At 44.5% G+C, this 27,829-nt stretch overlaps 1 protein-coding gene and 1 non-coding gene across 2 annotated transcripts; one reads left to right on the top strand and one right to left on the bottom strand.

The window, feature by feature from the left end:
• The first annotated feature begins 1,488 nt into the window (after window positions 1-1,488).
• LOC138998311 (zinc finger protein interacting with ribonucleoprotein K-like) lies at window positions 1,489-7,390 on the top strand. Its single transcript, XM_070400374.1, has 3 exons — window positions 1,489-1,736; window positions 4,389-4,512; window positions 5,467-7,390. Exons 1-3 carry the CDS (start codon window positions 1,734-1,736, stop codon window positions 6,615-6,617), a joined length of 1,278 nt encoding a protein of 425 aa, XP_070256475.1. The 5' UTR covers window positions 1,489-1,733; the 3' UTR covers window positions 6,618-7,390.
• Window positions 7,391-27,254: 19,864 nt separating this feature from the next.
• On the bottom strand, window positions 27,255-27,457 carry LOC138998727 (small nucleolar RNA SNORA74). Its single transcript, XR_011469229.1, has one exon. It is a non-coding gene; the product is annotated as a small nucleolar RNA SNORA74 (small nucleolar RNA).
• Between the last annotated feature and the right edge of the window lie 372 nt (window positions 27,458-27,829).

Below are 27,829 nucleotides of genomic sequence, written 5' to 3'. Positions count from 1 at the left end.
TTCATCAAAAGGTTGATGAAACTTGGGGACTCAACAGGGTTGAGTCACACATGTAGTCACCTGTTGGGAATGGCTAAAGGCATTTCCTCAAACCTAAATAGGAAACTGACTGTGACTGCCAGACAGTTAAAGGGCATCTTAATCTATATGTTATTGCCTCCTACTGGCCAAACACCTGAACAGCTGTAGGCTAATTCCCCCAAACTGACAATGCTTCTGTACCCTTTGAAACCTTACCCTTTGAAGTGTATTATCTCCACCTTGCCTTAGGACAAATTGTGTTAATAAAAGCAAGGGTCCTAGACAAGGAGGTAGTCTTCAGTTCCTTTAGCTGAAGGTTCTCTGACCCCCAATGCCTTTCAAAATTATATCTCGTCTCTGGACTCTTTATTAGTCTATGGATTTCTATGTCATCTGCACACAGCCTTTTCCAGATTCCTGAACCTTTTTTGATGCTGGGACATGAACCCCGGCTGGGACATGAACCCCGGCAATTACTGTATATGTCCATGGCCTATACATATATGTATATACTTGGATTAAAATATTTTTGTTGATTTTAGAGAATGGGAGGGAGAGGGAGAGATAAAGGCATTAATGATGAGAGATAATTTCTGATTAGTTGCCTCGTGCATGACTCCATCCACACATTGGAAATTGAGCCTGCAACCTGTGTAAACTATGTGCCCTGACCAAGAAAAGAAACAGTATCACATGACCTCATCATTTGTGGAATATAATGAGCAGCATAAATTGATAAACAAAGTTACATTCAGAGTCATAGAAGCATCGAGCAGACTGTCAAACTTCAGAGGGAATTTAAGGGAGTGGGGGGGGGGTGGTTAAAGGATCAACCAAAGGACTAATATGCATTCATATAAATATAACCAATGGACACAGACACTTTGGGAGCTAAGGGCATGTGCTGAGGGGTGGGGGTGGCTGGGCAGAGCTCAATGGGGGGAAAAAGGAGTTATATGTAATAATATATGTAATACTATAAAAATAAATACTTTTAAAATATAAAAATAAAATAAAAAGAACCATGACGTGGTTCACAGGTCAAGGCTCAACCACTGAGCTACATCACCTGGGCTGCATTATTTTAAAATTTACGAAAATACATATATTTTTTATTGTTGATAGTATTATTGATGTCTCCCATTTTCCCCCTCTGTGTATATTCTTTGGTGGATCTCTGGCAGTCCTCCCACCTCCTTCCCCTCAGAGATCTGTCAGTCTGCTCCAGTTAGCCAGGCCTCTGGTTCCATTTAGTCCCTCCCCAGGCGTCACTTGCTGGGCCACATCACCTTTATTCATATAATTCATAGGCTGAGATGCTAGTGCTACACTGAGCGATTGCGAAAACTACATTTCCCAGAAGGAACTGCACGCATGTGGGCGGCGCTAAAGGACAGTTTGGTGCCTGCACATCTGGTTCGGGCGGGACTTCCGCCTTCCTCTTCCCGTCGGTCATTTTAACTTTTTAGGTCTTTGTTCACAGACTCCCAGGCTTCAGGGCGCTGGTGGTGAGTCGGAGGAGGCCTGGGAGGCAGCGAGCCTGCTGTGCGGGGTGTGTCTGAGGCTCCTTGAGCCCAACAGCCCGAGATTGGCGTCCCCGTGCCTCCCGGACTCCTCTCTGCTCACCGCGTCCCCGCAGCCGGACCCCATTTCACCCTCCAGCCTTGGGGACCGGCCTCTCAGGTCCCGCCGCCCAGGTCCCAGCGCTCAGAATGGTGAGTCCCTCGTGGGTGACACATGGCTGATGGGGGATGAGGGTGAAAGGCTGCAGAGCCGCCTTGTAAGGACGTGATGGTGCGAGTGAGCAGGGAGGATTCGGAAACCCGGGCCTGTTGAGGGTGTAAAGACAACAGAGAGATGAGGTGTGGTTTTGCAGGAGGAGTTTTACTTTCATTCCCAGAACGCTGGGGCCATAGATGGTTGTGAAAAAAAGAGGGAATTTTCTCAGGCCGGATTCTAGCTTTTCCTAACATTGCTCAGAGGAAGGACAGACTAGAAGACAGAGGACAGGTGCTGTGGACAGGAAGGAGAAGTCCTGTAAATGATAAGGGAACTGGCAAGAGTGAGCACTGAGGACTGAGCCCAGAGATAACACAGGCATCTGGAGGGCACCTGGCCCCGGGGCTGGGCAAGGACACTGAGCAGCCTGAGCCCATAGAGCCTGGTGGGTGCCAGGCTGTCAACAGACCATTTCATTCCACAAATTCCTGCAAATGCAGAATGAATTTGGTGTACGGGTTTGTGGAGCTTATTTCAGGGCCTCACCCCCTTGTGGCCTCTGAGATAGTAGTGTCCTGGGACTGTCAGCTGCTCTTGAAGCCCTTGGACCTGGGGAGTTTGAACAGACACTAAGCCCAGACTCCTAAGGCCAGGAGTAGGGCTTCATGACATGGACCTTGTATTTGGCAACCAGTGTAATGAGTGCAAGGTCCTTCAGACATAGGTTCCAGAATTTGCAAAGGCTGGGTGAGGAGTGAGCTTGTTCAGGAAACTTCAGGTATATTTTTTAAAATAGTTATATTTTTATTGATATTAGATGTAGAAAGGAAGGGAGAGAGAGAGAGACAGAAAAACGGATGAGCGAAAAACAAGGATTGGTAGCCACATGCACAATTCCTACTGTGTATCCAGACCACAACCCAGGCATGTGACCTCTCGAGTGCATAGGTCTATGCTCAACCAACTGAGACACATCATCCAGGACTGTAGGTCACTTTAATACAGGGAATCATGGTCAGGATGGTAATGGTAGTAGTAGCTCAGAAGGGACAGTGAGCCTGAGGACTGGCTTTCTTGCTGGGGCCACTATTAATGGGACGTGGATGTCACAACACAGCATAGGTACAGAAGTTGTCATGTAGAGTGTGGGGAAGAGAGAATGGTTTTGCAGTGGCCAGTGCCTTTAAAAGATAAGTGTACCTGAGATTAATCGGAGGCCGAAGAGTAATTCAAACAAGATGAGACTAGGGCTGGTACATAACTTTTCTAATCTCTCACCAGGATTTTGTTGTGACCCTTGTTGTGTCCTGGCTGTGGGGAGTTGCAGTCAGTCTTGTGGATTAGCTAAGAGGCTTGAGTGGTCATCTGTGAGACTCACTGGGCTTGGTGCAGAGGGCCATCGGGGCTGGGACTTGAGTGAAGGTTAAGGGAGAGATCTTGACTGTGACTAGTGAAGGGACATCAAGTGCCACATCACAGGAGGTGGTCTATGGATATATGAAATCTGATTGTTCTTAATAGTTGAGGTTGAAGGAAAAAAAAAAGTCATGGAGAGAGGCATACATAGCAGGACTCAAAGCTGCCTCTATGAGTGTGGACTATCAGAGTCTGGGCAATGCTTGATTCTGATTCAATTTGGCAACCATCCTCTGGACCACACATGCTGAGTAATAAGTAAAAGGCCAGGAGATGAATGTGGGGGTTGCACATTTGAGAGAAGCGTGGTATAAAGAGTGATGTGCACTTGGAGAGGGAATGGGAATTCATGGCCACAGCATCATGACTTTGACATAAGAGTGAATGAAGGAAGAGTCTATTTATGGTGGTCCTTGGATGTAACAATAAGGTGAATTTTAGGATAATTGCCTGTAGAAAGAGGTGTTTGGGTCCTACATTCTAGGTTTACATCTTAGGTGCCATTTAACTAACCACCTGCCTTTCGTTGTTGGGAGTGACACATTGGTTGATGGGAATGAGGTAGTATTCGTCAGTGTTACCCAGGCTTGTAAATTTCCACTTGCATTGGTAAGGAAGAAGGGCAAGAGAGAAGTAGATTTTGGAGGTGGTGAACTATCTTTTTGGAAAAGAAGGTGATTAGGAAAAAAATTATCCACACCATGGAAAATTTGCATTACCTTTGATGTTGTGCCTCTGGGAAAGAAGCTGTGTGAGAGAAGCGTTGTTCAAAGAATTATGTGCAGCAGGTAGTGCAAAGCAATGGCCTCATACCTTGGGATTGGGATCAAGCTGATGCAATGTGATGCCATGTTTTTGATGTCTTAGAGGAACAATCAGAAGGACAAGTCAATTTCTTGAAGAGACCAGTATGAAATCACTCACACTATTTTTATCGTCAACATCCCTCTCTAACCTATGTTTTTGACACCTACTCTATTGATAAGAGGCAGTGTGGTATACATGGGAGTTCCAGGGCTCAGGTATCTTCTGTCTGCTCAACTGTCTTAATTGTTGTGGGAAGAAACTATCAGCAGAAATATAAGACAGTGGCTTTCATAGGATGAAAGCCTGGTATTTAACATAATATGAAGAGTGGAAAGAAAAGATGGGTGTGGAGGGTGGGGAGTATGACAGACTTATAAACTTAGGAGTGAATCTGATCATGGGATGTACTGTCTCCATTATGACAGGTTATGAACTTTGAGGATGTGGCCATTGCCTTCTCTCAGGAAGAATTGGGGATCCTTGATGAGGCTCAGAGACTTCTGTACTGCGATGTGATGCTGGAAGTTTTTGCAGTTGTATCATCTATAGGTAAGACCTTCACATTCTCCCAGTGTCCTGAGGTGATGACCTCACTTCCTTTATTCCTCAGCCATAGCTTTCTCTCTCCCACAGCCAGAACAGTCCTCTGCTACTTTCCCCACTGTCCTGTCAAATGTGCTGTGGCTGCCAGGGATGAACTGGATGGGGAGCCCTGAGCAAAGGACTCCAGGAACATCCCTATCACCTGTTACCTCAAAAAGTATATGAAACAGAAAGTCAGGAATCTTGCATTGAGTTTAATGGGTCCCAGCTTGCACTTTTTCTTCATGGGAGGCTGACAGTGTTCGCATGCATGGCTTCAACTTCTGCACTCTTTATCTAGGTAAGGGCTCTTCGTGGCAGCTTGTGCCATGTTATGGTCTTTACATACATGAACCATGGGCTTTTCTTTAAGGCCCTCATTCAGTTGTTAGTAATATTTTCTTCCCTGAATACTATAGCAAATGGTGTTGGTCTGGCCCAGTGCTGACTGCTCACTTCTGTATCACCTGTTCCTCTGCATTTCTGCCTCTGCAGTATTCTGTAACATTGACTTACATATGTGTTATGAGGTGCACATACGTGCTAGGTAGTCCTCAACACCAGCTACTCCTTTATTAAATTTTACTTGGAGTAAGAGAGAACCAACCTCTTGCACAGTTCGCCCTAGTCCCCAGCAGACAAGCCATGCTGAATGCTGTTAGTTGAAGGATTACCTGGAGATCCATATTCTAATCCATGTGGTGCTTGCCATGTTTGTGTTGTATTTCTCCTGAGGCCTCCCTATTTTGTGATCATCATTAGCCCAGAAAGTTACAAGAGCCTCTTATTAATCCTTTCTGCACATCTCTTATTTTCAGACAATTGCATGGAACCAATATGTGATGCATAACACACTTTTGCAATGGAACTTCCCCCGTCACACAATCAACATTCATTTCCTCACCATTTCTCACTTTTCAGGTTGTTGGCATAAAATGGAAGATGAGGAGGCCAGTTCTGATCAGAGTGTATACATACAAGGAGAGTCACAGGTCAGGGCTTCTAAGACAGCTGCAGCCACCCAGAAGACCTTTCTATGTAAGCAGTGTTTCTCTGTGTTACAACATATTTTGCACCTGACTGGTTCACATACAGCATACTTTGAGCAGAAAGCCTTCTGTACTGATGTATGTGTTGGAGACTTCTGTTTCAGCGCAAACCCTCACCAGCAACAGAGGAATGAATGTGGAGAGGGGCCCTGGAAACAAGCTATGGACAGGGCCTCCTTTGTGAACAGGTGCAGCTTCTCCTTATCTTTGGTGACTTCAGCCAGCAGGGAGGTTGGCGAAGACTTGCAATCCAACTCAGAGCTTCCCCAGCACCAGGCTACTCTCAAGACTGAGGAGCTACACTGCGGCAGTGAGATTTCACAGGAATTTCTTGATGGAAAAAGTCATCACCAGTGGGGTGACTGTGAAAACACTGCCAGCCACAATCTGAAAGATGTAAAATGTCAGGGTGCATTTTCTGGAGAAGTAATTTTTGAGTGTGACAAATGTAGGGAAGTGTTTAGACGAATCTGTAACCTCATTCAACATAAGAGAGTTCACACTGGAGAACAGCTGTATGAGTGTCATGAATGTGGGGTTTCCTTTCGTCTGAGAGCTCACCTCACAAGACACCACAGAGTTCACACTGGAGAGAAGCCATATGAGTGTAGTGAATGTGGGAAGTCTTTTAGCCAAAAATCAAATCTTATTGAACACCTGAAAGTTCATAGTGGAGAGAAGCCATATGAGTGTACTGAATGTGGGAAGTCTTTTAGCCGAAAATCTAACCTCATTATGCATCTGAAAGTTCACACTGGAGAGAAGCCATATGAGTGTACTGAATGTGGGAAGTCTTTTAACCGGAAATCTAATCTTATTATGCATCTGAAAGTTCACACCGGAGAGAAGCCATATAAATGTACTGAATGTGGGAAGTCCTTCAGTGTAAGAAGTACACTCCTTAAACACCACAGAGTTCACACTGGAGAGAAGCCATATGAGTGTACTGAGTGTGGGAAGTCTTTTTGCCAAAAATCTAGTCTTATTAAACATCTGAGAGTTCACAGTGGAGAGAAGTGTTAAATGTGCAGGAAATGTTTTATTCACTTAGAATAATAACACTGAAGGCGACTCTTTGGGACCTATTTTCCTTAATTGAAACCCCCCCCCTTTTTTTTATTTAAATATATTTTATTGATTTTTTACAGAGAGGAAGGGAGAGGGCTAGAGAGTTAGAAACATCGATCAGCTGCCTCCTGCACACCTGCTGGGGATGTGCCTGCAACCAAGGTACATGCCCTTGACCGGAATCGAACCTGGGACCCTTGAGTATGCAGGCTGACGCTCTATCCACTGAGCCAAACTGGTTAGGGCTGAATTGAAACCCTTTTAATGGCACATACACTCTGCTAGATTCCTCACAAGTTTCCAATACAACAGGCTTGAAGGAGGTGCATTGCACTTGGTAACATGCCCAGATCTAACACCCGATTAATTTGTGGCTGAAGAGATTTCCCCTCTACCACCTGGCTCACCTGAAGACTGTGTATCAGTCCCAACACTTGTGTGCTCAGGGGACATGTATTCTGTGTTCTCACTTGTGCTTGAGAACATTATGATTATTCCAGCTCTTGACAGGATCTTCATTCCTTTCTCTCTGAGGAGGTAATGCACCTGACCCAGGGTTCATCCAGGGCACCCGTCCTCAGCTAAGAAGTGCTGCCTCTTTCAGGGACATGTGGTTCTCGCATTATGCTGTGATGAATTGTTTCAGGTTCTAATTCACCAACCTGCAAACCGCTTGCTGTGCTCTGTCTGTTTTGTGATCTTTTAGTAAAGGTGTTTTTTCTTTTGTACCTTTAATTGTCCTGGTTATATTCAATTCCAGGGATGATTGTCAAGAACAATTATGATCTAACATCGTAGAGTTAACAGATACTGTGTGAATCCCAACATTTCTGTGCTTTAGGAGGGACAGCATAATGCCAGAAAATCACTCTTTGTCCAATATTGGCTTATAGTGCATTGCTGCCCACAGCCTTGAAAGAAAGGCTGCATGACTTTGTGGTTCTAATTTGCAGGTTTGATCCCAGCCCATATGGGGATGTAGGAGGCATCTAATTTTTCTTCTTTCTCACATTGATATCACTCTCAATCTCTCTCTTCCTCTCCCCTTTCACTTGCACTCTCTCTCAAAATATCCTCAGATGAGGATTACCAAAAAAATCCAAACATTCACCCTGGTGCTCTGAGATGGGGCCTCTGCCTGCACAGCCCACCTTTTCTCACTCTTTCCTGCCTTTGCCTGGGATGTTCCCACTGTAGCTGGGCTCACTGTGCCCTTCCCAGTGTTTGGCAGAGAGGAGGCCCAGGCAAGGCCCTGGGACGGATTTGGGTTCTGTGTCTGCCTGAGATGTGCTGGCCAGGTCTCTCCAGCCTGCTCTTCCCCAACCCCCAGGCACCTGCCTGCTGCAAATGAACCTACTTCTTTTTAAAAAAGAAAATATTTTTATTGATTTTTTACAGAGGAAGGGAGAGGGATAGAGAGTCAGAAACATCAATGAGAGAAACATCGATCAGCTGCCTCCTGCACACTCTCCACTGGGGATGTGATCGCAACCAAGTTACATGTCCTTGACCAGAATTGAACCTGGGACCCTTCAGTCTACAGGCTGACGCTCTATCCACTGAGCCAAACCGGTTAGGGCTGAACCTCCTTCTGTATCTGGGAGAAGCCCAGATGCTTTGGGCCCCCAAATCAGTTCACCTTTAGAAAATCCTGCCTCCAGCCAACCCACTCACATCCCTGTAGACCACTGATGTTTCAGTCTCTTTTTATCATTTTAGGGATTATTTGGCACTTTAATTTTATTAAAACTAAAGCATGCCTCTCTCCCACCCCCTCACCCAGCAGCATGGGTTCTCCAGGATATGGTGGTGTGTATATTCAATGGTGAGAACATTCTGCAGTACAGGTGTTTCCAGAAGGAGAGGCTTAGTCTCCAAATAATTCCACGTTCAGAAGATGAGTTTTGGTTGGTGTGTCTCCTCTCCCCCCACCCCCTATGTTTTCCTGTGCATACACGACCTGAAATGAGGTGATAGTTCCTGGATTCTGGGGAATATTGTGCTGTTGGGGTGTGTTTGAGGGGCAGAGAGGTTGGCTGCTTATGAACATGTTTCTGTCAGCTCATGGGTCAGGTTCCTTGAGTGGGGAGCTGAGGGAAGGCTGTAGTGTGAGAACTTGAATCAGGCTGGATGGAGGCTCAGCAGCCATGGGTGGGCATAAGGGACACATATAGACTGAGGCTGTGGGTACTGTTGAGCCCAGCTGTTTCAGACGCCCCAAATACAGAGTCCCCTGTCCTTGGGAACTGGCATCTAGTGGAGAACAGTACACAATGGACCAGGATACCTGTGACAGGTGACAACAGCTGTGGGGGGAGGTCAAACCAGCATTGGTCAGTGGGGTCGAAGTCTGGGAAGGGGTGGCAGGCTCCAGGTGGGAGCCTGCCCTGTGCATTTGTGAGCTGTAGGGGGGTCACTGGCTGGTTTTAACAGCAAGGATCAGAAAGTGGTAAAAATAAATGGTGGCTGAATAGGCAGATGTATTGTGGATGTTGTCCTGAGCCAGACTGGAAATACAACTAAATTGCAGAACATCCGCCTGGTATTAACACATTAGATGCAGCTGAGTAGACAGTTTACAACAAGGAAGGGCAGAGGACACTTGGACAATGGCAAGAACTGGGAAGTGGGCTTGAGAGGGACAGCCAGTGGGCCAAGAGGGGGAGGAGAAGGCTATTTTGCTCCAAAGCTGTGTCCCTTCACGACGTGGGTAACATCCAACTGTGTAAAGGAAAGCCACAGGGCAGCTGGCTGCCAGGGAAATTGGACCAAAGGCTGCCCCATGAAGAGCTGCCCAAGCAGCATGGTGCTGGGGAGAGACAAAAGAGCAGTTTCATTGTTTTGCTTTGGTTTTGTCTTTGCTTTTATGCTCTTAACCCAGAACACAGGACTTTCCTATTGCAAACACTCACTTGAGGCTTTGGAGCAGGGAGAGAGGCACAGACTTGAGGTGCCTGAGGAGAGGCTGAGGTGGAAAGCAGAGCAGGGAGACGTGGCCAAGAGGCCTGCATTGGGACATTCTTTTTTTATTATTTAAATTATTTATTTTTTAAATTATTACGTAAGTCTCCTGTCCCTGCCATTGACCTCTACCCCTCAGCACATGCCTTCAACCTCCTTGCTGTCTATGTCCACTGATCATGCTCATATGCAAGCATGCAAGTCCTTCGGTTGACCTTTTACCCCTTCCCCTCCCCTGCCTTCCCTCTTAGTTTGGATGGTCTGTTCAATGCCCCTGTGATGCTGGCTCTATTTTTGTTCATCAATTTATTTTTTATTTATTTACTTATTTATTTTTTAAATATATTTTATTGATTTCTTACAGAGAGGAAGGCGGAGGGATAGAGAGTCAGAAACATCAATGAGAGAGAAACATCGATCATCTGCCTCCTGCACACTCCCTACTGGGTATGTGCCTGCAACCAAGGTACATGCCCCCAACCGGACTCGAACCTGGGACCCTTGAGTCCGCAGGCTGACGCTCTATTCACTGAGCCAAACCAGTCAAGGCTTTGTTCATCAATTTATGTTGTTCATTATATTTCACAAATGAGGGAGATCATGTGATATTTATCTTTCTCTGACGGCCTTATTTCCCTTAGCATAATGCTCTCTAGGTCCATTCATGCTGTTGCAAATGGTAAGACTTCCTTCTTTTTTACAGCAGCATAGTGTTCCATTGTGTAGATGTACCATAGTGTTTTAATCCACTCTTCTGCTCATGGGCATTTAGGCTGTTTCCAAATCGTAGCTATTGTAAATTGTGCTATGAACATAGGGGAGCATATATCCTTTCTGTTTGTTTTTTCTGATTCCTTGGAAAATGTTGCTAGAAGTGTGACATTATTACCTTCCAAACCTAAGCTGCCATTTCTCCCCAGAAGAGCCAGCCCCTCCCAGTAGGCTCAGGACAGGAGATACTCCTGCCACACCCTGCATTTTGAGCTTAACAGAGGAAACAAAGTCAGAGGCCAAGCTTATGGGTCTGAATAGTCCCAAAGTGCCCTCAGTGACTATTGGAAGAGGGACTGGTACACCCTGCTTTTTGGGGAATCAGACTGATAAAAACTTCAGGTTCCCAGCCAACCCCATTGGTCTCCATACAAGGATCTCTGACCAACCAAGGCCAGAGTAATATTTTGGGACACAGCTGTTGTTTTCTTTCTCCTACAGCCACACCATGGGTTCTGCAAATGGTCCTCGCTGTCATGTCAAATGTGCTATGGATGCCAGTGCTGAGCTGGGTGGAGAGCCCCAAGGAATAGAATCCACAAACTTCTTTAACACTATTTTCCTCAGAAAGTGCAGATTTGTCTGGGAGCCAAGAGGCTTACAGACAGCTTAATGGTTCCCACTTGCTGTTTCTCTCCCTGGGAGGCTGACTATATCTAGATCCATGGCTTCCACCTCTGCACCTTTCCTCTAGATAAAGGTCCTGGGTGACTGCCTGTGCCAGGTTATGGTCTTTACTTACATGAACCATGGACTATTCTTATAAGACCCTCCTTCAATTGTTGTTTGTACTATTACCTTCCCTGAATACTATTGCAAGTGGAATTGCTCTGGACCAGTCTGGCAGGTCACCAGTGTCATCTCTCATTAACACTTGGGGTATTTAGCTTTTATATATTTGTGGAGAAGGTGGTGAGGGAGAACCCTAGTTTTTTGTGTGTTTTTTTTTCAAAGGGTGAACATGCCATTGTGGTCTCTGCACCTTCCACCTGGATCTTGAGACTGACCTATTTCAGATTCAGGGGGTTGAAGTGTCCAGATTCCTCTAAAATATCAAGGCTGTGGGCCTGAGAGCCCAGGGAAGCTGCCTGGGAGAATTGGTGCTGGGCCATGTGTGTGGCTCTGAGGCCCTCCCTAGTCCTAGTCCAGGATGGTGGTTGCTCTGTTCTTTGGGGCCATGGTGAGTGGGAAAGGGAACAAGCTCTGCTGCCGGAGTTCCTGGGGGGTCATGACCTGGGATCAGCATGTGCTCCAAGTAAACATGTGATCCAGGAAGGGCCAACCTAGTCCACTGTAATGAAGTGCTCCAGCCATTGCCCTGCACAGGGAGGGAGAGGAGCTGTCTCTGCAGAGGCTGATTCCCTATCTGCCCAGCAGGAGGGGTTGCAGGCTGCTGAGCCAGGTGGTCCTGTCCTGGGTTACCAGTGTCTTGAAGTTGAGCCACCAAAGGAGGTTCCAGATATTTATCAATCTAGAGAGAGTGTGTCCCTGATCTTTCCTTCATGGGTAAGCATCCACCCTGCTGCACTGAGACTGCTCTACTGCCTGCATAGCCCACCCCTCTACACTCTTTCCTGGCTGTGCTTGGGATGTTCCCACTGAAAGGACGCTCCTAAAGTGAGTTGATGGACCCTGAACTCTGGGCATAGTGTGCTGCTGGGGTGTGTGGGTGAAGGAGCAGAGAAGTTGTGGTCTGGGACAGGGCTGGAGAGGGGCAGGATCCTTGAGAAGGTGGGCTGAGGGAAGGCTCTAGGAATATGAATTGGAATCAGACTAGATGTAGAGGCAGCAGTCAAGGGTGGGTACATCTGAGACCTGTAAGGACCGGGAGCATGGACACTGTTGACCCAACTGTCCAAGACTCCGGAGATACAGAGTTCCCTTCCCTTAGGAGCTGGCATCCTAGTGGAGGACAGCCCACAGACAATGAACAGGACAGCTGTGACAGGCGACAGGAGCTCAGGCACAAGGTGAAGCCAGTGGTGGTGAGTGGGGGCCTCCCTGAGACAATCCGGGAAGGGGTGGCAGAGTCCAGTTGGAAGGCCTGTTGGGAGCATGCCCCCTCCCCCCATTTAGGAAATGAAGGGAGGTCACTGTGGCTGCTTTGGACACTGAAATTAGAAAGGGGGGTCCTGGCTGACAATGTGGGCGCTGTGGCAGGACTTGACCTTCTCCTCAGGAGACCTCACAGTTTGCCTCCAGCCCCAGACTGCCTTCAGAAGGGCTGATGGGCAGTCCCTTCAGAAAAATCATTGCCAGAGGGAAATTTGACTTTGCCTATTGGTCTATGATTATGGTTATTTCCAGGTTTGGAGTATTGTAAATAAGTCTTCTGGGAATATTTGTGTTCAGTTATCTCTATTTATGTATATGTTTTATTTATCAAACTGTTCTTGTGGGGGTGAATGTTAAACACATTAAGATATGCAGAAATGTGACCCAAAATGGTCATTGTTTTTGCCTTCCACAAAGCCACAGTATAAAATAAAAACAGTTTTATGCAACTCTGCCAGCACATGCAATGGTTAATCTTTTTAAACGCACCCAGAATTGAGTCTAGTGTTAACTCACCTAAGAATTTTTTATGGTGAACAGTTTTTCACACATTATTTACACTGTCTTTATCTTCTTTGTTTAAAAAATCAACTTGTAATCTCTTTCAAATTGTTTAAATAAATTCATTATTTTAACTTGAAAGAGGACTGTGTAGCATCTAAGACATATGTTTGAGTTTCACTCATTCCTCAATGACTCAAGTGACCTCTTTGCCGTATGGAACCATAGATTTTGAATACTGGAAGGAAACTTGTTTTTATTCATTTTTATCGTATGTTCAATTTAAGGAAACTTCTAGCATATACTTATACATTTAATCTTCATTGTTCACATTCTCCAGTACCCTTTCTTTAAATTTAAGCATTGAATAATACATTAAGTGAAGTCTGGGTTTATAATATTTGTTAATTTTCCTGGTGTAAATACTTTCATCATTGTCCGTTGCAAACTGCCAAATTGATGGCACTGAATATAGACATGTTAAGATATGTCAATAGCACATCATTATATTTTATTTGCAACATGCTCATACAGTAGCAACAGATATGCTCCAGAACTTTGATAATAAAATAGAATTATTGGGAACTGTCAATTTTTAAAACTTTCTTAAAGTTTGATGTAAGAATATTTGATTTAAAGTATATATATTTTTAAGCATATGCCTTTGGTGTTTCCATGCATTCCTGCATTGCTGAAACCAAGATCCTCCTGCCCTTATCAGTGCTTCATTCTTGGCACATAGAACTGATGCAAAAATACAGCCTGCCTTAGAAATAGCTTACCTGAAATATATCCATATAAACGACACTTATGAAACCCCATGAATCCTATCTTGCCTTCCACCACTCTCTGTCAACATGATGGTTTTTGTATCTATCTATTCATACATGATTGGGTATTTTACCTAAATTGCTGCGTATGTCTTGCCCTGGCCAAATAGCTCAGTGGGTCAGAGAATCATCTCAATACGCCAAGGTTGCAAGTTCCATCACCAGTCGAGGCAATTACAAGAATCAACCGCTGAAGGTATGAAAGTAACAGAACAAAAGAACAGCGTGTGTGTGTGTGTCTCTCTATCCCTATTTTCCTCTCACTCTAAAATCAATATATGTGTTTATTCACCCAGTCAGTCCACATGTGTGAACACCAGCACAGCCCAAGGGGCCCATGGTGACCAGCAGGCAGGGTTCTCAGAGGGTAGAACATGCAATGGTCCAGAGAACAGTATGGGAGGTGCTGTTGCTGTAAGTGTGGCAGGTGGGGAACCGGGCTGAGCTGCACAATCACCCACAGGGGATAATGACATCCCTGGGACTAAAGCCAAGAATCTGGCAGAAGCTTTGAGCTAGGACAGGCCCCTGTGGTCTCTGCAACTTCCAGTCAGGGGTTTTATGCTGGGCTATTTCAAATTCAGATGGTTGAGAAGCCCAGATTCCTCTCAGGTGGCAAGTCTGGGAGCAGCAGTGGCAGCTGGGTAGGTGGGTGGGTGTGGGCAGGCAAAGCCCAGGGCAGTTGCCGGGGAGAATTGGTGCTGGGCCAGGTGTGTGGCTCCGAGGCCCAGCAGGAGAGTGGAGAGGCTCCATCAAGTCCCCACCTGGGACCGAGAGTCCCAGTGAGGGCTCCTTCCCTGTGCTTAGCTGGGCCCCTGTCATCCCAGTACAGGTTGCATGTGCTCCCTGGACCTGGATGAGTGGTGGCTGCTGCGCTGACAGGAGGAAGCTGGGGACAGAGTTCCAGCCAGACCCCAGCAGGGCCCCATGTCTATTAAGCCAGGCAGTGAGGGGTCCTGCTTCTCCAGAGCTTGTGTCTCAAGCCAGGAGACAAGATGGATCTGTAGTCCCCAGAAAGTTAACTACCTGGTCAAACGGTTTAGATGTGTTTGGGAGGGAGGGGCTGTGGTAGGGGGGTGGTTCCTACAGGTGGAGTGAAGGGACTGGGCAGGGACAAAGCTTATTCCAGACTCTTAAAATGTGTGTCTAGGAGGGAGGTCATCTCATGAGCTCATATAAGTTGGTGTTCGTTCAGCAGTGACTTGAGTGAAAGGATGATTATTATATTTTGGTTCAGAGGGTGGTTGGTTTGGTTTCAGAAGAAATAAGAGGGAAAGACAATTGTCAGTCTTACTTAGAGCCCAGCACTGGCCTGACTGGGTCTTGGATGGTAGGGCTTGTCCTTCTCAGGCTGAGTTTGGAACTGTTCTGAGAGAGATGGCAGCACTTCTCCCACCTGTGAGCTGAGGCTGGCATCCTTGCTGCCTAGCAGGCTGGCTGTCCAATGGGCTTAGTGGCAGGAGTGGTTCACACACAGCTCCCTTCCTCACTGGACAGAATAGGTGACATGTGGCTCTCAGTCCTTGCACGAAGCTAATGTCAGGATTGAGCAGACCCTACATGGAAGTATTTCAACTTCACAAACCATTGGCGTGAGTTAAATAACATCTATTATGTTTTTAACTTTTAAGGAAGAAGATACAGCCACATTTTAATTTGATATTTTCAACAGTTGATTTTTACCCAAAGAAAATTAATTGACTTCACCTGATGTTTTTCATACCTGGGAAGTTACGTATTGAATTTTAATAAATGTGACATATAATGCTCAACACATCTATTTTCTGAGCCTTTTCAAACAACCTTTTCATACCAACGCGAAGAATATGCAATTGATGTTTTAAAAAGATAATGCTAAATTTACTATTTTGGGTTACTGGACAGTTACTAAGAAATGTTTAATAGTATCTACCAAACTCTTATAGGATAAGTTTTATAGAGATTGTATAGATTTGAAATGAGTATTATAAAAATGTGCTTACATTTTTGTGAAATGTTGCTACCAGTAAAGTTAATCCAAGGACAAGTTTATTATTGCTGAGATATTTAGGAAGATTGTACAAATCTGAACCTAGAGTTATTTTTTAAGAGTTTGTGGGAACCTTAATTAAGTGGTCTAATTTTACCCCCATTCTATAGATGTATCTAGGAGTTCCAGAAAGTTTAAGTGAAATCCCTAAGACCACAAAGCTAATTAGTAGCAGAGATTAACACTCCGGTGTGGGGTGAATTTCCCGCCAAAATATAAGATGGCGCGGGCAATTATTTAGGTTTCCCGAGCAAAATCAGGGATTTTTATGATACCTATTACCCCAATGGGTATGAAACGGTTCGCATACGCAGGTAGGTATCTTTGTGAACGGCAAACAAACAAATATTTGGTAATACGCAGTTACAATCGGCCCGAGTTTACACGTTTCCCGCACTCCACCGCAAATCTATATGAACCGAGTTAAGACGGCTCCCGCGGAGTACGCGCAATTCACGCGAGCCGACTTAACTCGTTTCCCCCACTCCAAGTGTTAAATGAGAACCCAGGGCCAATGTTCCTTCTACGTTTCCTGGCGGCCTTTGTAGAGCCATTTGAGGTTAGAACCATAGAGCTGTGACTTAGGAGATCTTAATCCTTTAAAAATCTTTTCTGTATAAATATGCTCCTCTTATGAGTCTTGATAGTATTATTTAATCACTAGAGGCCCGGTGCAGGAATTCATGACATTGAAAGGAAATTAATTCGAAGAAATATTTTAATATCGCTATTCACCCTTTCTTATAATAGAAGTGTAAACCAAATTCACGATCAACAATGACAGGTGGAAACACATGTGACTGGCACCAGTGAGATATATATATATCATGTATAAACTTGCTTACTTAGACCTGCTTTCTGATTTAGCTAAACTTTTTCCAGGCCAGTGAAGCACCCCAATTTTTCTTTCAGGATATTGTCAGCAAAACAGCAGTAAATACCAATACGAAGCAGATTATTATTGTAGATCATGCAGGTAGAACAAAGGGTGAAATATTTAACTATAGCACTGTTTGACTATACTCTGTGAAGTGACAAAACCTGAAGTCATGTTCAAGTTCTACCGTTTATTCTTTTCAGTTGGGTCAATTTTTAAACATTCTAAATCTCCATTTACTGGCTAATGAAAAGAAAACAGAATTCTACTGAGTCTCCTCTCTGCCAATTCCAGGACTTCTGTGAGGATCACATTAGATGAGGCACATGAAAACACTTCAAAGACATTTGGTTAAAGTGTCAAATGTTTGCACCTGGCTATAAAGCAAGTGGGATGAAGATAATCCAAGGAGGCTAGTCGCTAGGGAGAGGAAGCCTGGCATTGCTATGTGACATCATTACCCGGTGCCCACAGCCACCATTTCCATGCTGAGCTGTGGGCTTTGCGCCATGGGGTGGTGGTGGGGCCTGTGTCCCAGTTGGGAAAAGCTGAATGTTGCTTTTGGACTCCAGGAGCGCAGTGCCCTTTCTCTCTAAATGGTCAGTTCAGGTCATGGCAGCTCCAATATTGAACGTCTGCCCCTGGTGGTCAGTGCTCATCATAGCGACTGGTCGGACGGTTGAATCCTTAGGACATTAGCCTTTTATATAAATAAATTTTGCAATAAGAATGGCAAAAACCGGAGGAGACCAAGATGGCGGCGTAGGTAAACACCGGAGACCGCTGCCGCAAACAACCATTTCAAAAATACAACTAAAAGACTGAACGGACATCACCCAGAACCACAGGAAGGCTGGCTGAAGAGAGACTCTACAACTAGAAGGAAAGAGAAGAGCAAATCGAGGCTCAGAGGCGGCGCAGTGTGGAAAATACAAAGGTACCGAGGTGCGCGCGCAAAGCGGGCTGGTGGCTGAGGGCGCGGTTGTCGTATTCTGTCGGGAGTGAGTCTCAGACTCTGGGCTCCAGATCCGGGCGAGTCTCTAGGGACCCAGACTCAAACGGGAGAAGCGGGATTATCCGGCATCAGTTGGAACCTGAGGGCAGCTTTCTCTCCGAGGTTTGCAGCGGCTGCCGGGGTTCTGAGAAGCAGAGCCTCTGGGAACGGGACTGAGCGTGGCCATAACTGCTCCCTCCGCCCGCCCTGTTGAGCCCGCCCCGCCCAAACCCTGCGCACAGCCATTTGCTGATCGCCTCAGGCAAAGGCTGGATTAGCGCCTCCCCAGAAGGCAGACGTTTTCCATACAGCTGATTCCTATAGCCAGTCGGCCTGGCGGTCAAATCCCTCTAGTGTTAACTACAACAATTAAGGCTTGGCTAGAACAAGACTGCGCACAGAGACCACAAGGGGGTGCACCAAGAAAGCATAAAAGATGCGGAGACAAAAAAACATGACAGAAATGGAGGATATGGAGCTAAGAATCGCAATTTTGAGGGCTTGCCATAAATTTGTGCAGAGTCTCACGAAAACTAATGAGACCCTCGATGCTACGATAAAGAAATTAGAAAGTAAGCATACACGGACTGAAATAAAGAATATTATACCCAATAGCAGACCAGAGGAGCACAATAATCAAACCAAAGATTCGACAAAAAACACCCAATTGGAAAAGCAAAATGAAAAAAGAATCCGAAAGTGTGAAGATAGTGTAAGGAGCCTCTGGGACAGCTTTAAGCGGTCTAATATCAGAATTATTGGAGTGCCAGAAGATGAGAGACAGCAAGATATTGAAAACCTATTTCAAGAAATAATGGCAGAAAACTTCTCCCATCTGGAGAAAGAAATGGACTTACAGGTCCAAGAAGCGCAGAGAACCCCAAACAAAAGGAATCCAAAGAGGACCACACCAAGACACATCATCATTAAAATGCCAAGAGCAAAAGACAAAGAAAAAACCTTAAAAGCAGCAAGAGAAAGAGGCTCAATTACCTACAAGGGAATACCCATACGACTGTCAGCTGATTTCTCAACAGAAACTTTGCAGGCCAGAAGGGAATGGCAAGAAATATTCAAAGTGCTGAATACCAAGAACCTACAACCAAGATTACTTTATCCAGCAAAGCTATCATTCAGAATTGAAGGTCAGATAAAGAGCTTCACAGATAAGGAAAAGCTAAAGGAGTTCATCACCGCCAAACCAGTATTATATGAAATGCTGAAAGGTATCCTTTAAGAAGAGGAAGAAGAAGAAAAAGGTAAAGATGCAAATTATGAACAACAAACATGCATCTATCAACAAATGAATCTAAGAATCAAGTGAATAAATAACCTGATGTACAGAATGAACTGGTGATTATAATAGAATCAGGGACATAGAAAGGGAATGGACTGACTATTCTTGGGGGGAAAAGGGGTGTGGGAGATGCGGGAAGTGACTGGACAAAAATCATGCACCTATGGATGAACACAGTGGGTGGGGAGTGAGGGTGGAGGGTGGGGTGGGAGCTGGAAGGAGGGGAGTTATGGGGGGAAAAAAGAGGAACAAATGTAATAATCTGAACAATAAAGATTTAATTAAAAAAAAAAAAAAGAATGGCAAAAACCATTTTAAAAGAAAATTTTCTGTGGCTCATGTCTAAAGTTTATCAAATCTGAACCTTGACTGTAGATATCAGCCTTCCAATGAGGAATTCTTCAAATACGGACTGAGCTGTGGACCCTGAGGCATCCTGCCTAGGAGCCTCTCTTCAGGGGTCCTGACCCGCCCCATCCCCTGCCCCACACCCAGCCCCTTACCCATCATTTTACCAATCAGACCCAGCATCTCCCAAGCCCAGTGTTCTCATTCAGGAGCTGTTAGAGTGCAAGAATGCATTTTTAAAATATTTTTATTGATTTCAGAGAGGAAGGGAGAGGGAGATAGAGATAGAAACATCAATGATTAGAGAGAATCACTGATCAGCTGCCTCCTGCATAGCCCCTACTGAGGATCAAGCCTTCAACCCGAGCATGTGCCCTTGACTGGAATCGAACCCAGGGCCCTCCAGTCTGCAGACTGGCGCTCTATCCACTGAGCCAAACCAGCTAGGGCACAAGAATGCATTTTAAAGGATATTTCACACCAAAAGCACTTCTTAAGTTTCTCAAAGATAAGTATATGATCACTGAACATGGATGCAAAATGCATTTTACACCAAAAAAAGAGTTACTTAAATGTTTTTTTAGAAGATTGTTTTTTTTCATTATCAAAATAATATAAGATCATTAATAGAAATTTAAAAGAATAGTATGAAGTAAAAGAAATCACTTCTTGCCCCGACCGGTTTGATGCTCAGTGGATAGAGCGTCAGCCTGTGGACTGAAGGGTCCCAGGTTCGATTCCAGTCAGGGGCATGTACCTTGGTTGCGGGCACATCCCAGGTAGAGGGTGTGCAGGAGGCAGCTGATCCATGTTCCTCTCTCATCGATGTTTCTGATTCTCCCTCTCCCCTCCTCTCTGTAAAAAATCAATAAAATATATTTTTAAAAAAGAAATCACTTCTTTCTACTATCCAAGGTTAACCACTGGCAACAATTCAAAGTAATTCCTTTTGTCTTTCCTACATTTATATATCCAGATACATTTTTGAGGTGATACTATTAATTGATTAATTAATTATTTTATTTTATTTTTTCTTTATTTTTGTCTTTCTATTTTTTAAATTAAATCTTTATTGTTCAGATTATTGTAGTTGTTCCTCTTCCCCCCCATAGCTCTCCTCCCGCCAGTTCTCACCCCACCCTTTGCCCTTACCCCTCCCACTGTCCTCATCCATAGGTGTACAATTTTTGTCCAGTCTCTTCCTGCACCCCCACACCCCTTTCCCCCCAAGAATTGTCAGTCCACTCCCTTTCCATGCCCCTGGATCTATTACATTCACCAGTTTACTCTGTTCATCAGAGTTTTTATTCACTTGATTTTTAGATTCACTTGTTGATAGATATGTATTTGCTGTTCATAATTTTTATCTTTACCTTTTTCTTCTTCCTCTTCTTAAAGAATACCTTTCAGCATTTCATATAATGCTGGTTTGGTGGTGCTGAACTACTTTAGCTTTTTCTTATCTGTGAAGCTCTTTATCTGACCTTCAATTCTGAATGATAGCTTTGCTGGGTAAAGTAATCTTGGTTGTAGGTTCTTGCTATTCATCACTTTGAATATTTCTTGCCACTATCTTCTGGCCTGCATAGTTTCTGTTGAGAAATCAGCTGACAGTCATATGGATATTCCCTTGTAGGTAACTGACTTTTTTTCGCTTGCTGCTTTTAAGATTCTCTCTTTGTCTTTTGCTCTTGGCATTTTAATTATGATGTGTCTTAGTGTGGTCCTCTTTGAATTCATTTTGTTTGGGGTTCTCTGCGCTTCCTGAAAGAAATATTTCAGCAGGTAGGGGAAATTTTCTGTCATTATTTCTTCAAATAGGTTTTCAATATCTTGCCCTCTCTCTTCTTCTGGCACCCCTATAATTTGGATGTTTGTATGCTTGAAGTTGTCCCAGATGCTCCTTACACTATCTTCATATTTTTGGATTCTTTTTGCTTTTTGCTTTTCCGGTTGGGTATTTTTTGTTTCTTCATATTTCAAAGCTTTGACTTGATTCTTGGGTTCCTCTTGTCTGCTGTTGGATCTCTGTATATTATTCTTTATTTCAGTCAGTGTATGCTTAATTTCTAGTTGGTCTTTTTTCATATCCTCCAGGGTCTCACTAAATTTATTGGCGGTTTCCAGAAAATTCTTGAAAAACCTTATAACCATGGTTTTGAACTCTATATCCAGTCATTTGCTTTCCTCCATTTCTGTCATTTGTGACCTGTTTCTTTGTCTCCGCATTTTTTATGCTTCCCTGTGTTGGTAGAGTGACTTTCTGTGCTAGGTGTCCTATAGGGCCCAGTGGCTCAGGCTCCCCAATTACCTGAGGTGGACCCTCTTGGTGCACCCCTTTGTGGGCTTTGTGCACAGTCTTGTAGTCTTGTTGTAGTTAAGGCTTGATTGTTGTAGGTATCACTGGGAGGAATTGTCCTCCAGGCCAATTGGCTGTGATAATTAGCTGTTTCTGCAGTGGGAGAACTTCTGTGCTGGAGACACCCTTCTGGGGCAAGACTTGCTTCAGTGGGGCTTTGGTGCTCACTGAGTCTGCCCCCTGAGTGTGTCCCTTATGGATCTGAGGAGTTGTAATCTGGATGGTCCCACTCTGACCACTGGGTACACTGGCTCTTGGATTTAAGGAGGTACTAATTTCGCCTCTGCCTAAGGCTACTAGCAGGAGCTACGAAGAGATCTGCAGATTCCCCTTCCTTTTTGGGGTTTTGGAGGTGCCCAGAAGGCCCAGCTGTGAAGCAATGCAAGCTGCTGTGGGGCCTTGGGCCTTCTCTTGGAAGTTCTGGGTCTGTCTGGCCCAGCTGCAGTTTGTTAGGTAATTGTAGATTGCAAAGGGCCAGGGCATTCATATGCAAAAGTCTCTGCCGCAGCCTGGATGGGGTGGGTTTCAGGGGATCGACAGGGCGGAGCAAGCAACTATGGCTGGTCCTCAGCCCTGCCCTAAGGGGCCACTCATCTCAGTGTCTTGGTAATTGCCGTAAGCACCTCTGAGGGAAAGCCGCCCTCAAGTTCTGAGTTCTGCCCACTGCCAGACAGTCCAGTTTCTCCCCGTATGAGTCCTGAGACCCCAGAGACTTCCCAGAACTGGAGTTCAGAGCAGTCGGGAGCTTGTGACTCCCTCCTGATTCAAAGAGACAGCCGCGTCCTCAGGTGCCAGCCCCTTTCCGTGTGCTCAAGCCTACGTACCTCTGCACTTTACTTCCGAAGCTCCTCTGAGTCTCAGTGTGCTTTTCTCTTTTCTTCTAGTTGTAGAATTTCCACTCAGCCAGCCTTCCTGTAGTTCTGGATGATGTCCGTTTTGTCTTTTCGTTGTATTTTTGAAGTTGTTGTGGGAGGCAGCAATTTCCGGTGTTTACCTATGCTGCCATCTTGGTTTCCCTCTTTATTTTAATATATGTTGTATTGACTTCAGAGAGGAAGGGAGAGGGAGAGAGAGATATTAACATCAATTATGAGATGGAATCATTCATAAGCTGCATCCTACATGCCCCCTACTGGGAATGGAGCCCACAACCAGGGCATGAGCCCTGACGGGGACTCCATGAATGACCTCCTTGTTCATAGATCAATGCTCAACCACTGAGCGGATCTCCAGGGCAAGATGATACTATTTATTACATGTGTATCCTGATTTGTTTTCATTTATGGTGTATGCATTTCACTACATCTATAACCACTTTTTCCCCCATTTATTAAGGCACTGTCTATTTTTCCCAGCTTTATTGAGAAATAATTGATATACACCACTGTAAAAGTTTAAGGCAGACAGCATAATGGTTTGATTTGAATACATTGTGAAATGATTACCACATTGGGTTCAGCTAACAACCATCGAAGATGTGACAAACCAAAATTGAAATCTGTGATGTAATTTGAGGGTTTTTTTTCCTTCAAAGTCAAACATACAATTGTTACTATTGCAAAAAAGAGCTTGTACTTTGAACTAAAGTGCAGGGTGTGGTGGGTCTGCAGGCTGGGGCTCTACTGCTCTGGCCTCTTGCACTTGACCCTTGTGCCTGTTCACATGCAGTTCCTTTCTCCCTCCAGAGTTCACATGAGGCTGGGGATGGATGGGCTGCCCCTACTGGACAAGCTCCCCAGTCCGTCTTCCCACCACTGAGTGGCAGAGGTGAGAGCCCACTGTGTAAGGCTGTGGGGCCTATAAAGTTCAGACCTCACTTTTGTCTCGGCGGATCTGGTGGTGACCTCAGCATCAGCATGCACAGAGCCTATGCTGGCCTCTGGGGTGTGCTCTGTGCGGGTCCAGCTCACGCATGGCTCCTCTCCCCCTGAATCTCAGCCACCTTCCCGGTCCTTCTGCTAGAAGCTCTGGCTCTCTCAGAACCTTAGACTCCTCTCTGCCATGAGCTGTGTGGAAGCTTCATATTACAGGATGGTTTTCAGGGAAAACTGGCAAGAGAAAAAGAAGAAAAAATAAGCAGGATTCCCCCCAATACTTTGGAGTCCAGGTTCTCGCCAGAGATGGGTTTTTCCTCAGCAATTGAGGGGCTTATGCCCAGGCCATGGCTTTAGAGCCCGGCCAGGAGAGAAGGGGGAATGGTCCAGGGCAACCCCCACTCAGACCCCTTGCTCTTGTTGATAACCACTCATTGTTTAGTAACATGTTAATTAGCCTCCAAGACTTTCTGTGTTTTACAGTTTCTTCTTTTTCTTTTTCTGTTTTTTTTTAATCCTATAATTACTCATTTTTATTGTGGTCAAATAAATATAAGATTTAGAGTTTTAACCACAGTTAAGTATACATTAAGTATATTGACATGCAATTCTCACCACCATGTATCTCCAGATTATTTATTTATTTATTTATTTATTTATTTTGCTTTTCATTGCTTTTATTTCTCTGTTAATAAATTTATTGGGGCAGGGTGGTTTTAGGTGTGTACAATTCAGTAATAGATCACCTGTATACCAATTTTTTCTTATTGACTTCCAGTTGCTTATAGTTATGGTCAGAAACGATTGTTATGATTTCATTATTCTTAAATATACTGAGACTGTTTTTGTGCCCTAACATGTGGTGTATCCTAGAACATGTTGCATGTCCACTTAAAAAGAATGTATATACTCCTCCTTCAGGGTGAAATGCTCTGAAGATACCAATTACATCCATTTGATCTAGTCTGTTATTTAAGGCCACTCTTTCCTTCTTGATTTTGTGTGTGGAAGATCCAGCCATTGATGCCACGGTGGTGTTAAAATGCCCTATGACTCTATTATTCTTGAACTCTCCATTTCTGTACAACACGATTTGATTTACATATTTAGGTGCTCTTATGTTGAGAAGATACATCTTTGCAAGGCTTATATCCTCTTGTTGGATTGCTCCCTTTCTCATTATGTGGTGTCCTTCCTTATTGCTCAATATAGTCTTTGTTTTAAAGTCTATTTTGTCAGCTATATGTTTTACCTCTCCAGCTTTGTTTTTCCATTTGCTTTTGCATGAAATAATCTTTTGCCATCTCCTTGCTTTTTGTCTGTATATCTTCAATTCTGAGGTAGGTCTCTTGTTGACTACATATATATGGATCTTGTTTTCTTATCTATTCAGCTACCATGCCTTTTAATTCCAGCAGTTAAGCCACTTACATTTAATGTGATTACTCATAGATAAATTTTATTCTTTTAACTCTGTTTTTATTTTATTCCTTCTTGATAGTTTTTATACTAATGGTTTGGTGGTAACACACCTGTTTGGCTGTTTCTTGTCTGGGAAGCTCTTTATTTCTCCATCAATTTTAAATGACAGCCTTGCTGGGTAAAGTAGTCTTGGTTGAAGGTCCTACCTTTTCATGACTTTGAATATTTTGTGCCAATCCCTACTGGCCTGATATGTTCCTGCACAGAAACAAGCTGACAATCTAGTGGGAGCTACCTTGTAGGTAACTGACCGTCTTTCTTTTGTGGCTTTTAAGATGTGCTGTCTTTAATCTTTGTCATTTTAATCATGAAGTGTCTTGGTGTCCAGCCTTTTTGGGTTCATCTTATTTGGGACTCTGTACTTCCTGGACTTGTGTGCCTTTTCCTTCACCAGATAAGGGAAGTGTTCAGTCCTTATTTCTTTTAATAGGCTTTAGTCCCTTAATCTTTCTTTTCTGCTTATACTCCTATAATGTGGATGTTGTTATGCTTCATGTTGTCCCAAAGTCCCTTAAACAGTCCTCATTTTTAAAACTCTTTTTTTCTTTTTGCTGCTTTTGTCTTCTGGGACCTTGTTTTCCAAATCACTAATTTGATTCTCTGCTTCATCCAACTATTTATTTCCTCTAGTGTATTCTTCATTCCAGAGATTGTACTCTTTATTTCTGAATGGATCTTTTATATTGCTTAAATGTTCTTTTTCATGCCTTCTATCAGTTTTCAAGTTCCTACTGATTTCATCCATTCTTTGCCTAACTTCTATTAACAACCTTAAAACCACTTTTTTAAACACCCTGTATTTGGTATATTGCTTGCCTTCACTTCATTTAGCATTTTTTCTGGATGTGTGTACCGTTCTTAAATTCGGGGCATGTTTCTTTGCATTTTGTCTGCCTCTGTGTGTTTGTTTCTTTGTATTAGAATCCAAGTCTTGGTAGTGTGGCTTTGTGTAGTAGGTGTCCTGTGGAACCCAGTGGCAAGATCTTCTTGATCACCTGAGTTGAGTGCTCCAGGGATGTCCCGTGTGTTTTATGTGAACCTTCCTGTGGTAGTTGATTCTTGATGGCTATTGGCCCATGCATGTATTGAGTCGATGCTCAGGCTAGTTGGCTGGGACCACAGTTACCCTGCCTACAGTGTAGTGTATGAGCTGCTGACCGGTGTTCACCAGGTGGAGTGCAATTCATCTCAGCAGGTTCTGGAGCCTTCCTAGATCTCTCTTTGGATATGCCTCTTGTGAGGCTAATTGTATCCTGCTCTGATGTGCTCTGAAGCTGGCCAATGGGCGTGTTGGTCCTCGGGCTTCCTGGGAGGGACTCTGGTGTTGAACAATGTCAGATGCTTTATGTGACTGGCCCAGGGCAATCTATTTGCATCTGCAAAGCAATTCACAATTTGTGACAGCCTCTGCTGAGGCTGAGTGAGCACAGGAAGGTCCAAGCAGAGCACCAAAGCGGGTTTTTACTAGCATTGAGCCTGGGGACAGGTCAGCAAAAGTCCCAGAGCATACCACATTCTGCCTCCCTGTCTGCCTCCATCTGCTGGGTGCCCGTTAGTCTCAGTTAATAAAAGAGTCTCTGGAAGCACTCAAGTTGCATGAGGTAGGTTCTCAGGGAGTCCCCAGGTAGAGGTGAGTGGTGTTCACCAGATTGATGCAGGTTCAAGCTCAGTGTCAGTGTTGGGTGTGAGGCCACTCAGAAAATTTCCCATTGTATATCAGGTCCAGCTGCCACCCACTGGGTCCTCACACATCTTTGAGCAGTGTACAGAAGACACAGACCTGGAATTGTTTGTAGGAGGAGAATGAAAAAGTCAAAAGAGGCTGCTTCCCAGGATTGAAGATGCCTGGGATCTGTAGTCTGAGATCAGCCGTGTGAGCTGAAGGGCTTTGCAGAGTGTCTGTGCATTCTCAGAGGTCAGAGAGCTGCTTCCTGTGGTGGATGATTCATGGGTCCCCTGGGATGCCACAGGGGAGCAAGAGCATGGCGGATCATGCAGGTGTGATGTCCTCCTCAAGTAGTGAAAAGTAGAGTCCCCTCATGGGTGGCTGATGTCAGCAGATTCATCCCTCCATTTCTATCCTAAGAGAACTGGAGCTCTCTCCAGACTTCTGACCACATGCATGCTCACGGGCTTCCTGAGCAGCACTCTCCCTGCCTTCTTTCCTCAAGGCTGGATGAGCCAGGCTGGCTGGAGTGTAGGGAAGGGAGGATAGAGGTCCGTTTGGTGGGTTGAAATGCTGTTAGAACCTTTGAGGCTTAAATTTATTTTTTCTGTGTCTGCTCCCACACTACAACTAAGCAGCCAAAGTGATGCTTAGCTCACTCTCAAGGAAGCACAGTACTGCCTTGCACCAGTGCCACATGTCACCGGAGCAGTGAAGGGAGCAACTGGAGGAAGAAGACAAGGCATTCCTCTCCCAGCAGTGTAACACCCTCAGAGGCGTGATTCTGTCTGGAGAGCTGACCACTGCTGGAGCGCTTAAGGCTTTTAGGCACAGAGTGAAATGCTCTGATTAATATTTTTTAAAAATCACTCTGATTTGCATTTTTATTTTTATTAAAAATTTTTTTACTAATTTAATTTTTTTCAATTAGGGATGACATTCAATATTAGTTTCAAGTGCACAAAATAGTGGTTACACATTTATATAACATATAAAGTCATCTCCTGATAAGCCTAGCATGGGATATCTTTGAAAAGGGTATTAATCCTATTCATGAGGGCTCCACCCTCATAACCTAATCAACCTCATAAGACACACCTTTCATTTATTTTTAATCAACCTTATTTGGGTGACATTCATTAATAAAATTGCATGGTCAGGTGTGCAATTCTATAATGCATCA

Source organism: Myotis yumanensis, unplaced genomic scaffold, assembly GCF_028538775.1.
Source record: "Myotis yumanensis isolate MYYU_CA2020_CCGP unplaced genomic scaffold, mMyoYum1.0.hap1 SCAF_20, whole genome shotgun sequence".
In the NCBI taxonomy this organism is placed as follows: Eukaryota; Metazoa; Chordata; class Mammalia; order Chiroptera; family Vespertilionidae; genus Myotis; species Myotis yumanensis.
This window is presented reverse-complemented; position numbering and strand designations above follow the sequence as displayed.

What these genes read in the sequence shown, in the direction of transcription:
- LOC138998311 (XM_070400374.1), top strand. An exon ending in TGCAGTTGTATCATCTATAG is followed by an intron (nt 4,513 to 5,466) that starts GTAAGACCTTCA and finishes CTCACTTTTCAG; the next exon opens with GTTGTTGGCATAAAATGGAA.